The following is an 18,775-nucleotide window of genomic DNA, read 5'->3' as shown; positions in this document are numbered from 1 at the left end:
TTATGATTACAGGGACAGAATATCGATTAATGTTATGACTAGGGGTGTAACGGTACACAAAAATGACCGTTCGGTACGTACCTAGGAGTTGAAGTCACGGTTCAGTATGGGTTCGGTATAGCAGGGGATAGAAAACTAAACATAAAATTGCTTCTTTTTTTTTTCTTTTATAAAATGAGTGGTTTACTGAACAAATTGTGTCTCTCTCTTTAAATAAATTTGATTACAATTAAAATGTTCTTAAGGATAAAAAATCTATCTCTGTTAATGATGTGAACTATATATAGGGAGCCCTTACTTGCACATTACTATAATATTAAAGGTTACAATTAAAAACAGTGGCCAAACTATTTAAATTAAGCTACTATTTATTTTTAAATATATATAATAATCAACACTCACATAAAAATTCTAAGCAAACATGTAAATTGCATATAAGGCAGTTTTAGCATTAACTTCTAAATCTAATTATAAAATTATGTTTCTATTCAAATTAGTTGGTAAAATATGTTGACACTGAATGGCATTTCTGCACTGTAAACCCGAACAGTACTACTAACTAATAAAGATTGAGTAGCTGCAATTAAAGTCTGTTAAATCATTGATGGAACTTAAAACAATTACATTTTCTGAACGAGGAGTTTATTTTTATTTTTGTGTAGCTCAACATTTTTGCGTAAACCCTTATACTTAAATTGTTATTTTTAAGTTTACTGAGCGATATAAAGTGACGTTATCCATGTCACTTCATTGCCAATGTTATTGACGTAACCGATGTTATCAGAAGAATCCATTCAAACTGAGTTAAACTGAGTTAAACTGCTGCTAATGTTCTTTTATTTTGTGTTATTTAATGTTCAGACTAGGTAAGAAAGAAAGGACAACAGCGAAAAATGGCAGATGGAGCGATAATAACTGACATGATCCATGATAACATGATATTTTTAGTGATATTTGTAAATTGTCTTTCTAAATGTTTCGTTAGCATGTTGCTAATGTACTGTTAAATGCGGTTAAAGTTACCATCGTTTCTTACTGTATTCACGGAGACAAGAGCCGTCGTTATTTTCATTATTAAACACTTGCAGTCTGTATAATTCATAAACACGACTTCATTCTTTATAAATCTCTCCAACAGTGTAGCATTAGCCGTTAGCCACGGAGCACTATCAAACTCATTCAGAATCAAATGTAAACATCCAAATAAATACCATACTTACGCGATACATGCTGCATGACGAACACTTTGTAAAGATCCATTTTGAGGGTTATATTAGCTGTGTGAACTTTGTTTATGCAGTGATAGAGTCGAGAGCTCGGGAGGGGGCGGAGAGCGCGAGCAATTAAAGGGGCCGCAGCCTAAATCGGCGCATTTCTAATTATGCCTCAAAATAGGCAGTTAAAAAAAATTAATTAAAAAAAAAAATCTATGGGGTATCTTGAGCTGCAACTTCACAGACACATTCAGGGGACACCTTAGACTTATATTACATCTTGTAAAAAAACGTTCGATGGCACCTTTAATGCTTTCATCACATTGTCAGCTTCATATGCATGGCTATTATCAGTAGCATTTGCACTTGCAATGTTTGAGTGCTCGGTTACCCGTGAAACAATTCGCGACACTCAAAATAAGACTTGCAGAATCAAGCTAAAATGGCATGGTTTCTTCAGCAAATGTGTTTTTACCTCACACTTGCTTTTGTTACCACTATCGGTTAGGTTAGGGTCGGATTTTAAAATGCGATAGAGTATTAAACTTTTAGCGCCACTCACCAGAACTTTCATTTCTGAAATGCAGTGATACATGCAACATCCAGGGTAATAAAAGTTGCCAGATTCATGTTCATCTGTTTCAAATAAAACTGAATACACTTTTAGTACCACTCACTAGAAATTTCACTTTGAAATGTGCAAGAAGCAATGTAATATCATTTTGCAGTCACCAGACCATATTTTCCCAATGGACCTGGGTTGAAGACAACAGACAGATGTGGATTTCTGCAGCAACGCTTACTCAAAATTCTGTATTTTTCAAATGGCATCAAAACGTATGGGAAATGCAAATACTCCAGTCAATGAAAATGCAATAGAAATAAACATTCATCAAATATAATGATCATGGGTGATTTTTCATACTTGAGTTTCAATCATAATTGAATTCCTTCGTACAATGATTTCAAATTATTTTACTTTTGTTAAACCAGAACATTGTTTAATTCAATCCCTAAACTACAAACATCCTCAACAATCACATCCACCCAGCACTTCCATCGTGCAGCAGAGGTGGACCCAAAGTCAAGGCTGTTGGTTCAATCGCATGCTGTGCTATCGAGCTGACCCCGAGCGTGTTTTGTTCCAGAACTGTTGCGCAGGATCAACACTTCTTAACTGTTGTAATAAGCTGCAGACAGACTCGCAGGAAACAGCAGGTCCCTGAAGGCCACACGGGCTAAGCCGGGCCTGGTGCGGTCCACATGTCAGAACCGTGCATGTGTTTTCCATCATTAATTAGCTGGGATGTTTGCTGCATGCAGTCACCCGATAACTGCAAGCGATTATGTAACATTTTTGTCAGCGCAGAAAATGCCCCCGGTCGCTCGCCAACATAAACCATGCGCAGGAATGTGAATGGCCTTTGACTTGGGTCGTGACCCTGAAAACACATTGTTGGCACACATGAACTTGATCTGATGTTTGTTTGGAATGGCCAAGCTGTTGTTGTCATTGTTTGCATTCCGTCCGCTCGATTGCAGCATTATTACACGAACATGACTGTTGCCATAAGCTATTAAATCTTTACAGAGAAATGAAACACTTGTGCAATTGTGCAACAAATGTTTGATTGACATTATGGCTTAGAAAATATGTAAGTATCAAACATGATGCTCAACAAAGTTATTCAGCAAGAAAACATATGTTGCTATGACCTCAATGAAAGAGCGCAGCATTTGGAAAGCACTGAATTTTAACCTTATATAAAAGTCATGTGGTAGTACCATGGTACAGTGATGGTTCAGATGGTAATATCATGGTACTGCAGTTGCAAGTTCTTGGTTTACCAGTTACTTCCAAGAATACTTTCAAGTTACATCAAAAAAAAAAAAAAAATTATAGTAGCATGTCAAAACAATGGTATGCAGGTCCGAAAGACGTGACAGTACTATAGTACTTTTTAGTACTTATTTTGTACTCTGTTGGTAAGTAAGATTTTTTAATATTTCTGAAACAAAGTCTCATGCTCACCAGAAAGGCTGCATTAATTTGATTTAAAAAAAGAAGATAAAAACAGTAATATTGTGAAATATTATCACAATATAACAGTTTAAAGGGTTAGTTCACCCAAAAATGAAAATTCTGTCATTTATTACTCACCCTCATGTCGTTCCACACCCGTAAGACCTTCGTTAATCTTCGGAACGCAAATGAAGATATTTTAGTTGAAATGACGATGGCTCCGTGAGGCCTCTATAGCCAGCAATGACATTTCCTCTCTCAAGATCCATAAAGGTACTAAAAAAATATTTAAATCGGTTCATGTGAGTACAGTGGTTCAATATTAATATTATAAAGCGACGAGAATATTTTTGGTGTGGCAAAAGAAACCAAAATAATGACTGATTTAGTGATGGCCGATTTCAAAACACTGCTTCAGGAAGATTCGGAAGCGTTATGAATCAGCGTATCGAATCATGATTCGGATCGCGTGTCAAACTGCCAACGGCTGAAATCACTTGACTTTGGCGCTCCGAACAGCTGATTCAATACACTGATTCATTTATGCTCCGATGCTTCATGAAGCAGTGTTTTGAAATCGGCCATCACTATATAAGTTGTTATTTTGTTATTCTCGTCGCTTTATAATATTAATATTGAACTACTGTACTCACATGAACTGATTTAAATATGTTTTTAGTACCTTTATGGATCTTGAGAGAGGAAATGTCATTGCTCCCTATGAAGGCCTCACTGAGCCATCGGATTTCAACTAAAATATCTTAATTTGTGTTCCAAAGATTAACGAAGGTCTTACGGGTGTGGAACGGCATGAGGGTGAGTAATAAATGACAGAATTTTCATTTTTGGGTGAACTAACCCTTTAATATAATATAACATAATATAACAGAACTCTTTTGTAACATTATAAATGTCTTTACTGACACTTTAGATCAATTTAACGCATTCTTGAATAAAATATTAATTAAATGGAAGTGTAAGTATATAGAAAAATATTAAAATGAGCAAATTCACATACATCCTAAGCCACAAACATCTTTAAAACATCTGATAAATATTTTAACATCTGACAATGAGCATTTTAACAACTTATTTCAGATGAGAAAACACTACAAATAAGACTTTTACATTTTCTGATGAAAAATGCGTTGTGGTTGCTGTGTTGATCTGGGTGGTTGCTTAGTTTTCCAAGTCAAATGAGTCAAAAATTATAAGTCTGATCGCTTAGAAAAGCAATAGAGCACCTCTTTTCAAAAAGCCACATGATTTAATCATTCATTTCCACATTCATTTTTCTGTAGCAAAATCATTCATTATTCTGTAGCAGCGGTTCGGGACGAGTTATGTGCCAAAGTTTAATAGGTAAAATGCTACAAAGGAAGAACTGACTGGACTCATAGACAGTACTGGTGATTAAGTTTCTGATGATTCCAAAACAAATGAAGCAGCCCGGTGCAAACTCCTCATGCACAGATACACTGTAAATATGATAATAGTCCAACAAACATATTGTCAAAACAGGACTGATAAAATGAAGTGCAAGTCGCCCTCTTCTCACGATAACTTAGACAAAAGACAGCCAAAATCAGGATAGCCAATGCTGAGATACTACTAAAACTATCAATCTGACCCTGAGGCCAAGATACTGCCAGGAATGATTATGTGATGATATTTAAAATGTTGTTTTGTAACCACATTGTTTATGCACTTTGATAAGACAAAAATTCCAGTGAAGCGAAAGCAAGACTGTTAAATGCTAAACGGAAGGTACGTTTACATGCAACCCAATAATCTATTCATAATCAGACTGACGGCTCAAAAGTTGGCATGAAATGGAAGCTGCGATAGTCTTTTCTTCCCTATTGTGACTATATAGTATACATGTATAGTGCATGTAAACATACCTAATGAGGGAGTAACAGAAAGACCCCACAGCAGAGAAATCAAGCAAACAAAATCTTCAGAAGAGCATGTCTCAAATGAGGAACACCAGGTCTTACCTTTCTTTGATTTGGCACCGATCTTTAGTTTGGAAGGCCATGCAATCTGAGTATCTGTCTCCTCCATAACCTGTGGGGGAGAAAAGGATACACACGTTAAAATGACTATATTCTGCACTTTTTTCAGTCAATTCTACTTCTAAGTTTAGTGAAGGTTTTTTGCACCAAAAATAGTCACATTTTGGTTTTATTCACCATTATCCACTCTCTCTCTCAGGTCAGTTTTGCTACTGTACCTTTAAGAGTTCATATAAATGACTATTAAAGGGAACCTATTATGCAAAATTCAGTTTTATAAGGTGTTTGAACACAGCTGTGTGGACACACATAAACAGTCTCTCCAAATGAGCAGTTCCAGATTGCGAAGCCCCACCCATGACTTATCTTAGCTCCTCCCCTGAGGGAGTGTACACAGTCCGCCATGTTTATGTCCTTGCCAGAACATTTAACAGCAGCATTCAAGTAAGAAATGTATTCGTATGAAAGCTACTTAAGTTATTTAATCAAGAGTAGTGAGCGAGTTTTTTTTCTTTTGTTGTTTGATTCATACTAGCAGCATATATAGTAGTAGGTACTGTATATTATGTTTATGTCACTTTAATACACTGAATTTTCAGCTTCATTACCCCAGTCTTTAGTGTCACATACATAAGAGACTTCTTTCAAAAACATTAAAAAAGCATCATTATTCCAAACATTTAAAGGATTAGTCCACTTTTAAATAAAATTTTCCTGATAATTTACTCACCCCCATGTCATCCAAGATGTTCATGTCTTTCTTTCTTCAGTTGAAAAGAAATTAAGGTTTTTGATGAAAACATTCCAGGATTATTCTCCTTATGGTGGACTTCAATGGCCTCCAAACGGTTGAAGGTCAAAATTACAGTTTCAGTGCAGCCTCAAAGGGCTTTAAACAATACCAGACAAGGAATAAGGGTCTTATCTAGCGAAACGATCGGTCATTTTCGAAAAAAATACAACTGTTTATGTTTTATAAACACAAAATATCGCCTTGCATGTGCTTCCGCTTTCCGTATTCTTCAAAAAAGTTACGTTGTATGTGCTACGCCTTCCCTATTCTACTTACGGAAAAAAACCTTATTCCTCGTCTGGTATCGTTTAAAGCCCTTTGAAGCTGCGCTGAAACTGTAATTTTGACCTTCAATCGTCTGGAGGCCATTGAAGTCCACAATATGGAGAATAATCCTGGAATGTTTTCATCAAAAACCTTAATTTCTTTTCGAAAGAAAGACATGAAAATCTCGGATGACATGGGGGTGAGTAAATTATCAGGAACATTTTATTTGAAAGTGGACTAATCCTTTAAGTGGTAGTGTATATCCATGATTTATACTCTTGCAAAAAGAAACATCTAAATAATTGCATCTTAACTATTATTATCCAGCTATTATGATAAAACTGCTGCATGTATAGCACTGTTGTTTGTCTTTACTTCCTCACCATGGTAACGTAATGGTCAACATCAGAAATTGGGCCTGCCGTAATATTCCACATTCCAATAAGCTGATGTTGGTCATCTGAATAAAATGTGAAGAGCATTTTGCTTAATATGTTATTAATGATAAACCCCTAATTACTTACAACATCAAAGTAGGGCCAAGAAAAGATAATATTTTCACAGTACTGGACGTGGGAGGAGTTTCTGACCTTTCTTTAAGATTTAGATGACAAGAAAAAGAAAACAACATGTATATACAGGTAATTCATAATCAAAATATTTATCCTTCAGCCTTAACAATGCATAATGATGCTTTGGGAATTTTATTTGGACAAATTGAGCTTTATTGAACTCTTTATTTAATTTGGTTTACTATAGAAATACCACAGCATGAAAGACAGTAAAGCTAAACTGTTAAAGCAACAGCAACAACTGTTAAAGATTTAATTCAGATTTAGGTTTTAGGCTTTGGTTCTGCATATCAAATGTTTCTGTGATGCATCTAGCAGTTGTTGAATGTATCAATGTGTCCTCTGTGAACGGTCCCTAAAGAAACTATAAATGCATGCACGCATAGAAAAGATCAATCACGATTCAAAATCAAAACAGATGCGAGAAAGAAGATGAACAAATTCAATTGTTGATAATGAAAGATAGTCAAAATGTAATCTTAAAGGTGCAGTAAGCAATTTCTGAGAAACACTGGATATTTGAAATCAACCCAAACAAACACACATCGCTCCCTTCATTGCTCCACCCCCAAAATGCATGAACAATAAATGCGAGAGTGTCTCTTTATCATAGCTGAAGTGAAGCAAAATAATGTCACCAGCAGCACTCCAGCTCCAGAATGACACCCAAAACACTGTCCTGTTTGCTAACATTACAAAAACAGCATATCTTGGTTCTGTGAAACACAGCAAAACCAACGTAACTCACGTATGGAGCAGAAACAACGCAACCTCAGCATCCATTTTCAGGCTTTCCTGTTTAGGTCTCTCCAGCACTGGAAAGCGTTTCTTATTAGCACAGGTCGTAAAGCTCTTGCCCCATCATAACCCTTCTTTTTCCAGTGATATTTCTCTGACCTTTTCTCTTTTGTAATGTCTCTCAGCCATCTCTCTTTCTACAGTCTTTCTTCAAATCTCCCTCTTGCTGACTCTCTCTCCTCCCCCATCATGAGTGGACACGCCCCCTACTGCTGATTGGTTACAGGTGTGTTGTGGTGCTCGGTCCAATCCACTTTCTACAGCATTTCTCAGAAATCACTTAGTATGAAATTAAAAAATGGCGAGTGCACCTACAGCAAGAATGAAATGAAGAGTTTGGTTCCAAAATGCTATAAATCCATTTTGATTAATCATGAGAATGTGTTTTCTTTACCAAGAAAGTGGCAAGATGAAAACCACTATTTTCTGTTTCAAACTTTCACATAGCATCTTTTGGTTATAAAAACATTAAAAATTCAAATCTAGATTTTGATTTTCAAAGGTTTATTATAAAAACGGATTTCCCCCCCCCCAAAAATGCAATAAATCCATGACACATTTTTTTCAAAATGCAATTAATCCATCAATATAAAAGTTATTTTTTAAATTGAAAATACACAACAAAGTAAGTTGATTCACATATATGACAGCCTCTGAACTTTGTCAATACTAATCTTATATTACAGACATTTGACTAAAAATACATTCAGTCTTCGCTCCCAAAATTCAACGAGTCATCTTGTTAATGTTATAAATTGATTATGTCTCCGTTTGTCATTATCGATTAAAGAGTATCTGGCGCCACCACACGGTTCAAATAAACACATTTGCCGAGTACATTGGTATTAAAATTGAATTTACCTCGGCATAGTTGAATAACAAGAGTTCAGTACATGGAAATGACATACAGTGAGTCTCAAACTCCATTATTTCCTCCTTCTTATATAAATCTCATTTGTTTAAACAACCTCCGAAGAACAGGCGAATCTCAACATAACACCGACTGTTACGTAACAGTCGGGGTGTATGCCCCAATATTTGCATAATGCCAGCCCATGTTCCCAATATTATGAAAGGGATTACACAAGGGCAGCCAGTTAACGTCTGGAGCTGCACACAGCCGAATCATCAGACTAGGTAAGCAAGAACAACAGCGAAAAATGGCAGATGGAGCAATAATAACTGACATAATCCATGATAGCATGATATTTTTACTGATATTTGTAAATTGTCTTTCTAAATGTTTTGTTAGCATGTTGCTAATGTACTGTTAAATGTGGTTAAAGTTACCATCGTTTCTTACTGTATTCACAGAGACAAGAGCCGTCGCTATTTTCATTTTTTAAACACTTGCAGTCTGTATAATTCATAAACACAACTTTATTCTTTATAAATCTCTCCAACAGTGTAGCATTAGCCGTCACGGAGGACAGCCTCAAATTCACTCAGAATAAAACTTTAACATCCAAATAAATACTTTACTCACATAATTCGAAGCATGCATACAGCGTGCATGACGAACATCTTGTAAAGATCCATTTGAGGGTTATATTAGCTGTGTGAACTTTGTAAATGCGCTGTAATATAGTCGACAGCTCATGTGGCAGGGAGCACGCGATTTAAGGGGGCGGCGCCGAGTGTAAATCAGTGCATTGTTAATGATGCCCCAAAATAGGCAGTTAAAAAAATTAATTTAAAAAAATCTATGGGGTATTTTGAGCTGAAACTTCACAGACACATTCAGGAGACACCTTAGACTTATATTACATCTTGTGAAAAAGCATTCTTGGGCACCTTTAAAAATGGCTTTTCAAAACTGTTCATGATTCAGTTTTGGGGACCGTAACAGAAGTTTGATGCTGTCGTGGAACAAGCAACAGCCGGCATTTTCCTCCTCCCGACTCGAGTGCTTCATCTTCTTAATCTCCTAATGTAAATTATTAAATTTCGATGACTTACGTTTGTTCCCGACCGCAGAAACCAACACAGGTTCATCAATGCCATCAAAATTATAAATTTTTCTGTTTTTGTTGATCACAAACTACAAAGCAGATAAGGAAAACTAGGATGCCAGGTGTATTCAGGGCACCGCCATTACTGTTTACAGTGCGTGGAATGGTGCGCTGTGATTGGTTGAGCGGATATATTGCGTTCTGCAGAGAAGGGAGACTGCCGTTTGTCGCGTTTTGGAAAGAAAGGGAAAAAAACATGATGGAATAACATGACGGAAATCGCATTTTGCGCAAAATTAATAAATTACTTTTCAATACCGACAAGATACAATACTTTTTTTTGCGGAAACTCAATTTTTTTTTTTTTTTTTTTTTTTAATGCCGTTTATCACGTTTTGGGACCAAACTCTTCAAATATTTACTAAAACTGGAGTCAGTCTGTTAAAGGTGCCATAGAATTGAAAATTGAATTTACCTCGGCATAGTTGAATAACAAGAGTTCAGTACATGGAAATGACATACAGTGAGTGTCAAACTCCATTGTTTCCTCCTTTTTATATAAATCTCATTTGTTTAAAAGACCTCCGAAGAACAGGCGAATCTCAACATAACACCGACTGTTAAGTAACAGTCGGGGTGTACGTCCCCAATATTTGCATATGCCAGCCCATGATCAAGCATTAGACAAGGGCAGGACGTCTGGATGTGCAGAGCTGAATCAACAGACTAGGTAAGCAAGCAAGAACAATAGCGAAAAATGGCAGATGGAGCAATAATAACTGACATGATCCATGATATTTTTAGTGATATTTGTAAATTGTCTTTCTAAATTTTTCATTAGCATGTTGCTAATGTACTGTTAAATGTGGTTAAAGTTACCATCGTTTCTTACTGTATTCACGGAGATAAGAGCCGTTGCTATTTTCATTATTAAACACTTGCAGTCTGTATAATTCATAAACACAACTTCATTCTTTATAAATCTCTCCAACAGTGTAGCATTAGCCGTTAGCTAAGGAGCACTATCAAACTCATTCAAAATCAAATGTAAACATCCAAATAAATACCATACGCGATTAGACATGCTGCATGACGAACACTTTGTAAAGATTCATTTTGAGAGTTAGCTGCGTGAACTTTGTGTATGCAATGAGTCGAGAGCTCGGGAGGGGGCGGAGAGCGCGAGCAATTAAAGGGACCGCAGCCTAAATCGGCGCATTTCTAATTATGCCTCAAAATAGGCAGTTAAAAAAAATTAATTAAAAAAAATCTATGGGGTATTTTGAACTGCAACTTCACAGACACATTCAGGAGACACCTTAGACTTATATTACATCTTGTAAAAAAACGTTCGATGGCACCTTTAAGTTGTTTGGACTGAATTATTTGTGGAAGTTCCTCGTAAGTCTCTTATGCTTGACAAGTTCGTATTTATTTGATCAAAAAATACAATAAAAATACTTTTTCCTGTAATGGCAATTTTCAGCAGCAAGCAAGTGGCACATGATCTTTCAGAAATCATTCTAATATACTGATTTGTGTTCAAGAAACATTTATGTCGAAAACAGTTGTGCAGCTTAATATTTTTATGGAAACAATGATAAATTTGTAACATTAAAAATCCAAATTAGATTTATCCAATTAGACTGACTAAAACATGGAGTCATACTGAAAACTGTACGTAATATAATCAGTTGAAACCACCAATGTTATGATCCATATCGCTGTGTCACATATGTTGTGCAGTAAGAGTAAAACAATACCACCTAATTAAAATATCTCAAAGTATCTAGAGCAAAAAGTCAAAAATCTCAGGAAACCGAAGACCTGTAAATGGGAAACAGAAAAAAATATCCCTCTGAATATTTTCTGCATTACAAATGGAGCATGTAAAAGCCCGCAGCCATCAGGAGAGCGTTACGGCCTGAACAGGATGTGAGGGCCAGTTAAGTGCTTGTGAAAGTCATTGTGTATATCTAGCAATATCAGCAGTGGTCAGTACAGTCCTGTAGGGTCATTGACTTAGTTGCTGTCTGGATAATTACAGAGGTCTTGAGATCTTACAGACAACTCTGAGGTGTCTTCCTCAAGTGAAAAGCAAACAAGCTGATCTCACTTCTGGGCAGTAGGCATTTCCCAGGCCTCTTACTAACAGATGTCGCCTCTGGCTATGTACCAAAAAAAACCTAAGTGAGCTGCCATAGGCAGCATTTGAAGTCATCACAAGCACTCAGGATGCAAAGTGTTGGCACTAAACTGCATTATTATGTCTTTTAAAGGGATAGTTCACCCAAAAATGAAAATTTGATGTTTATCTGCTTATCCCCAGCGCATCCAAGATGTAGGTGACTTTGTTTCTTCAGTAGAACACAAATGATGATTTTTAACTCCAACCGTTGCCGTCTGTCAGTCAAATAATGCTAGTGGATGGGAACTTCTACTATAAGAGTAAATAAAACTTGCATAGACAAGTCCAAATTAAACCCTGCGGCATGTGACAGCACATTGATGTCCTAAGACATGAAACGATTGGTTTGTGCGAGAAACCAAACAGTTTTTATATCATTTTTTACCTCTAATACACCACTATGTCCAACTGCATTCATCACTTGATTCGTTTGGTCTGATCGCACTCTGACAGCGGCAGTGATGTCTCGCGCATATACTTCCATGAGAGCGAGACATCACTGCCGTTGTCAGAGCTCGATCAGACCAAACGAATCGAGTGAAGAGTGGTGTATTAGAGGTAAAAAATGATATAAATACTGTTCGGTTTCTCGCACAAACCGATCGTTTCGTGTCTTAGGACATCAGTGTGTCGTCACGAGCCGCAGGGTTTAATTTGGACTTGTCTAAGCAAGTTTTATTTACTCTTATAGTAGAAGTTCCCATCCACTAGCATTATTTGACTGACAGACGGCAACGGTTGGAGTTAAAAATCATCATTTGTGTTCTACTGAAGAAACAAAGTCACCTACATCTTGGATGTAAGCAGATAAACATCAAATTTTCATTTTTGGGTGAACTATCCCTTTAAGATGCCTACTTTTGGCATGAACACTAGTGGCAGTAAAAGGGCAACAACATTTATACCTTTTCATACAAATTATAATTATGGTGCAGATTATCATTTAAAAGATGAGTATGAAACATAAAGAGACACCACTTGCATTCAACACACTTTTCCAAAGCCTAGTATACAGTCTTGATGTCAACCGACTCAAACCAAAATGATTTCAAGCATGGTTCTAAGTTAAAAATGTGATACTTACTGTGCATAAAGTACAAATGCTGGGTAAAACAGTCCATTTTTAATAGCGATAACTTAGAATATTATATGATTTTTAATCAAGATTTTTCACTTTTTCAAGATTTCATTTTGCAGTAATTTCTGGATTTGCATTCAGCTCACTGCAAATTGTGCTTGCTTCTTGCACATTTTGCGACACTTTCAAAGTGAAATGTCCAGTGAGTTGCACTAAAAGCATGTTCGGTTTTATCCAAAACACATAAATGTGAATCTGGCAATGTTTTATTATGGTAATTGTTGTACCTATCGTGTCAGTTCAGAAATTACACATTCGGTGAGTGGCGCTAAATGGTTGATACTATATATTTATTGCATTTGAAAATAACGTACTAGACCCGACAAGCAAACTTGAGATAAAAAAAAAAACACATTCGCTGAAGCAGTCGTGCCATTTTAGCTCGTTTCTACAAGTCTTTGAGCTCTTTTATCGTGACTCGTGTTTCATGTGACTCGTACATGAGCACTATGCATTGCTGTACCAGGTGAGCTACTGAGCAAGTTTACTATTTTACAAAAGCCATACATATGGAGCTGATTATGTACCATCAAATCGTGCACTATAGGTTAAATGCGATTTGAAGTCTTAAAGTATTTTGCAAGGAACCACATAAAAATAAGTGTTTATTAAGGTTCTTTATCAATTGCAACTGTGAAGAATTCTGTTTTCTCTATGGTATAGACTCACTCAGAGAACTCTGGCTGCATTCCTACTATCTAACAATGACCCACGTAAATGCTTCTGTGAAAGCTGTTTTTGGCAAAGCTGTGCCCTCCTGAAAGACATTTTCAAACAGACCACACACAGCTCCTGAAAACTTACACAGCCAAAACATTTTACATGTTACAGGACACCTCCATAACCGGTTTAATGTTCTTACAGATTAAATGGACTGTTAATTTAACAAGCTCTGAATTAATAGTCAACTCTGGTTGCCCACAGACACACTTTCAAAGATATTGCTTTTTTAGAGCCAGATTAAATTTCAGATTTATTATATTTATTTATGTGATTGTACAGGTGATGACAAATTGCAAAGAGCCTAAGATGTCTTTTGATCTGCTAAAATATGAATAAACAATTCACAGCAACCTACAACAAATTTGTTTTTACCAAAATTAAACATTTTAGCAGAGACATCTATAGCAAATGAAAAAAAAAAAAAAAAACACCCCAAAATATATTAGAATTATATAACAAATTAATAATAAATTATATAATATATATAATAAGTAGTGCCAGGAATCGATTAAAAAAATCTAATCAAATTAAATACATGATATGCCAAGTAACGAATCCTAGTTAAGTCTCAGATTTATTCTATGAATTTAGTAAATAAATGCATTTATATTAATTTTTAAATCAAATTAAATACATGATATGCCAATAATTATTCAAATGAATTAATATTTGATGAGAAAAGTCCCCACATAAAGATAATAGATAACTGTCCATTATTGTGTCAGAACATTGAATGTAAAATATTGAACACACACACAAAAAATGTGTTTTTTCAAGTCAAAATATCATTTCCATATAATTGATCTATCACTGGCCTTCAGTTCACAGAAATCCATAATGCAAAGTGTTCCCCCAAACTCTATTAAATAATGAGTAGATACAGTTGAGCTCAAAAGTTTACATACCCCTTGCAGAATCTGCAAAAATGTTAATCATTTTAACAAAATAAGAAGGATCATCCTTCATAAACCATTTCACATAACAGTTGTTTACCTAAAGTCCACAAGACAAAAAAATAGCTGAATTTATAAAAATGACCCCGTTCAAAAGTTTACACACCCATGATTCTTAATACTGTGTGGTTACCTGGATGATCCACGACTGTTTTTATGTTTTGTGATGGTTGTTCATGAGTCACTTGTTTGTCCTGAACAGTTAAACTGAGCTCTGTTCTTCAAAAAAATCCTTCAGTTCCTGCAGATTCTTCAGTTTTCCAGCATCTTCTGCATATTTGAACCCTTTCCAGCAGTGACTGCATAATTCTGAGATCCATCTTTTCACACTGAGGACAACTGAGGGATTCAAACACAACTATTACAAAAGCTGCAAACATTCACTGATGCTTCAGAAGGAAACACGATGCATTAAGAGTCAGGGGTGAACACTTTTGAACAAGAAGTTGATGTGCAAGTTTTTTTTTTTTTAAAGAACATATGTTATCATTTAGTTATGCCCTTTGGAAGCTACAAAACATACTTAGATGTTTCCCAGAAGGCAAAAAAAGTCCAATTTATTCTGTTCATCCAATTCAAAAGTTTACATCCCCAACTCTTAATGCGTCGTGTTTCCTTCTGGAGCATCAGTGAATGTTTGAAACTTTTTTAATAGTTGTGTTTGAATCCCTCAGTTGTCCTCAGTGTGAAAAGATGGATCTCAGAATCATTCAGTCACTGCTGGAAAGGGTTCAAATATGCAAAAGATGCTGGAAAACCAAAGAATCTGCAGGACCTGGAGGATTTTTCTGAAGAACAGAGCTCAGTTTAACTGCTCAGGACAAACAAGAGACTCATGATCATCCAGGTAACCACACATAGTATTAAGAATCAAGGGTATGTAAACTTTTGAATGGGGTCATTTTTATAAGTTCAGCTATTTTTTTCTCTTATGGATTTTATGTAAACAACTGTTATGTGAAATAGTTTATTCAGAACAGTACTACATAAAAAATAACATGCAATTTTCATGATCCTTCTTATTTTGTTAAAATGATTAACATTTTTCTAGATTCTGCACGGGGTATGTAAACTTTTGAGCTCAACTGTATGTGCATAAAACGAAGGTTAAAAATGTGTTGGAAACATAAAAAAAAAAATTGGACCTTTGAGAAAAAGCATAAAAATCATTTGTGTACACCATGTGCCAGACTACCAAGACATGCTTTAGAGAGAGAAAAAAAGATTTTGCGTAATGTATTAAGCCATGTGATTATGTTTATGGTGTGAGCACACTCCTGCTGCGCTCCACAGTGAGAATGGACAAAATGATGCAAGACTGTGTTTGCCACCTGTTTCCTGCCCCAGGCCCGCTGTGCGGTGCCACAGGTGTTCGGTAAGGAACTGTGAGCCTTGGAACCAGACTCAATTTGGGCCTTAGTTCACATAAACAGCTTTAAGTGTCATTATAAAAGACGAGGGGCCTTCTATTGACTCAGCTGAGGCTTGAAGTGTGTTTGGTCCACTGGGTCGGGGTGACATTGTTTCTGTTTTTATCAAAGTTTGGGTACGTAGAGAGCATGAACTCACACAAGTGAAAGGGACACGTAATACAAATTCAGCTCGGCGTCATAGATGCTCGGTTTGCAGGGTGAGCTGACTAGAAACAAGCCTTTTCCAGAATCACATGGAAAGGGAGGAAATGCCTCAAACGGTTTCTTCTGCGGAGGCCGGAACTGTATAATATCACCCTGTTTTTCTTGATCTCCTCAAAAATTGCTATCTTTGAAGATTCTCTTCCATAAATAGAAAGGATCGGGGGAGTTGAAAAACAAACCCGGGTGCTCTATTCAAGCTCAGTGAAAACAAAAGCACATCCACTGTTCAGGAAAAGAAACAGAATTATTTGCTTTAATCTGTTTTATACATCAGCAAAAACACTTAATTTCACAATGGCCCTCTGAGCATCATGAAAAACAAACTATTGCTACTTCTAGTTAATGAATTATAGAGAGAAAGTGACCAAAACAAGACTAATACTAGAACACTCCCATCCTATTACAGTCAACAAAGCTGGAACTGTATGTTTATACTGATTAATGTTACTGTTTGAGTCTTGCAGTACAGCTTCAGTTTGTTCTGGACTCATGAATAGTCTCATAGTCTAAAGAAACATCTGTTCTGTGAGTGATATTTACCTTGTTTTCCTCACATATCACATTTCATATTTCACCTCAAATCATATCTCAAGTATGCTACATTGTGTACAGTACCAGCCATATTCTGAATATGATATTCCTGTATACATGGTTTTTGTTTAGACAAACTTGCTGTTATTCCAGCTGTTATTTCCCAGGTGATTCAAGATGCTGTTTTATGTATTAGTTTACAGTATGCTCAGTTATTAGTTTTATTGCTACTTTTTCCACAATAATTTAACAATAAGGACTCTAACAATTCTAGGCTTCAATAATGTCCTGAAACAAACGCAAAGGGTCACACAATCGTTAACTCAAATCGGAATTACAATTTGGGAAAACGGTTTTAAAGGGGTCATGATATCAAAAATCTAATTTGCCTTGATCTTTTAAAATATTCGAGATATTTGTACCAGTAATGCATTCTGCAAGATTTAGAGCTTAAAATGTCCTCCCCATTTTAAACAAAGCATTTATTTAATCAAGCTCCAAAAATGGCTTGTTTGGATATTGAGGGACTTGTGATGTCACAAGGGGAAATGTATTTGCATACAGTGGTGCTCAGAATTATTGGCACCCTAGGTAAATATGATCAAAGATGACTGTAAAAATAAATCTGCATTGTTTATCCTTTTGATCTTTAATTCATAAAATGAGTAAAAATCTAACCTTTCATTGAAGGGAAAGAATTGAAAGTGGGGGGAAAATCACATTATGAAATAAATGTTTTTCTCCCAAACATGTTGGCCATAATTATTGGCACCCCTAGAATTTTTTATGAGTAAAATATCTCTGAAGTATATTCCCAGTCATATTTACATTTTTTTTTTAGCATACAAGGGTGATCATAAACATGAAATTTTCCAGCCTTGACTTCCTGTTCCACAGGAGTATAAACATGAGGAAATACAAAGACCAAATTCCCTTAATCATTCATCACAATGAGTAAAACCAAAGAATATAGTTCTGATGTGCAGCAAAAGATTGCTGAGCTTCACAATATAAAAAGTAGCTGTAAGAAAATAGCTAAAGCATTGAAAATCCCCATTTCCACGATCAGGGCAATAATTAAGAAGTTCCAATCAACTAAAGATGTTACAAATCTGCCTGGAAGAGGACATGTGTCTAAATCGTCCTAATGCACGGTGAGGAGGAGAGTTTGAGTGGCTAAAGACTCTCCAAGGATCACAGCTGGAGAATTGCAGAGATTAGTTGAGTCTTGAGTCTCAGAAAGCGATAAAAAAAAAATCAAACAGCACCTACATCCCCACAAGTTGTTCAGGAGGTTTTCAAGAAAAATCCTCTGCTCTCATCCAGAAACAATCTCCAGTATATTAAGTTGTCAGACAGGACTGGAACTTCAAACTGGACCGGCTTCTATGGTCAGATGAAACTAAAAAAAAGAGCTTTTTGGCAGCAAACCCACCAGATGGGTTTGGTGCACACATGGATAAAAAGTACTCCATGTCCACGGTTAACCCTTAAATGCATACCTCGGGTCTTTAGTGACACGGGACATCATTCACTACCCTCCTCCTCGTTCATTTTTTAAAGTTAGACATCAACATTCTTGGTATTCCTCAATTAATTCATTATAAAGAATATAACAAGAAAAAAATCATAAAATTATAAAATTATGCCTATTTTTGTATTCATTTTGTGTAAAAATTGTATAGGGTCGCGAACGATGAGTGTACGTATATTTTTTCTGCACAACAATAATCGAATCTTAGATGATGGAATAAGTGCAATTCACCTTTATTCCACAAGGTGGCAATGTCTGATACACAATGCTGAAGTGACAACTCATTCATACAGAAAACTAAATAATAAAACAAACATGAAATGGCTCAGCGATTTACTGCAGAGCAAGTACTGAATGCAATCAAATATGACTGTAACTGTTACTGGATGGATCTGGTGAAGCTGTTAGCGATCAAAATATTGATTTTGAAGATG

The 18,775-nt window shown here is 35.9% G+C and overlaps 1 protein-coding gene across 2 annotated transcripts in view; it reads right to left on the bottom strand.

Annotated features, from left to right (window-relative positions):
- bicc1b (BicC family RNA binding protein 1b) overlaps nucleotides 1-18,775 on the bottom strand; it is a 111,350-nt gene that overhangs the window by 56,653 nt on the left and 35,922 nt on the right. For both annotated transcript variants that reach the window (XM_048169866.1, XM_048169865.1), the window contains exon 3: nucleotides 5,238-5,307. In XM_048169866.1, the coding sequence (XP_048025823.1) occupies nucleotides 5,238-5,307 (70 nt within the window). The remainder of the gene's footprint in view (nucleotides 1-5,237; nucleotides 5,308-18,775) is intronic.

Source organism: Megalobrama amblycephala, linkage group LG20, assembly GCF_018812025.1.
Source record: "Megalobrama amblycephala isolate DHTTF-2021 linkage group LG20, ASM1881202v1, whole genome shotgun sequence".
In the NCBI taxonomy this organism is placed as follows: domain Eukaryota; kingdom Metazoa; phylum Chordata; class Actinopteri; order Cypriniformes; family Xenocyprididae; genus Megalobrama; species Megalobrama amblycephala.
This window is presented reverse-complemented; position numbering and strand designations above follow the sequence as displayed.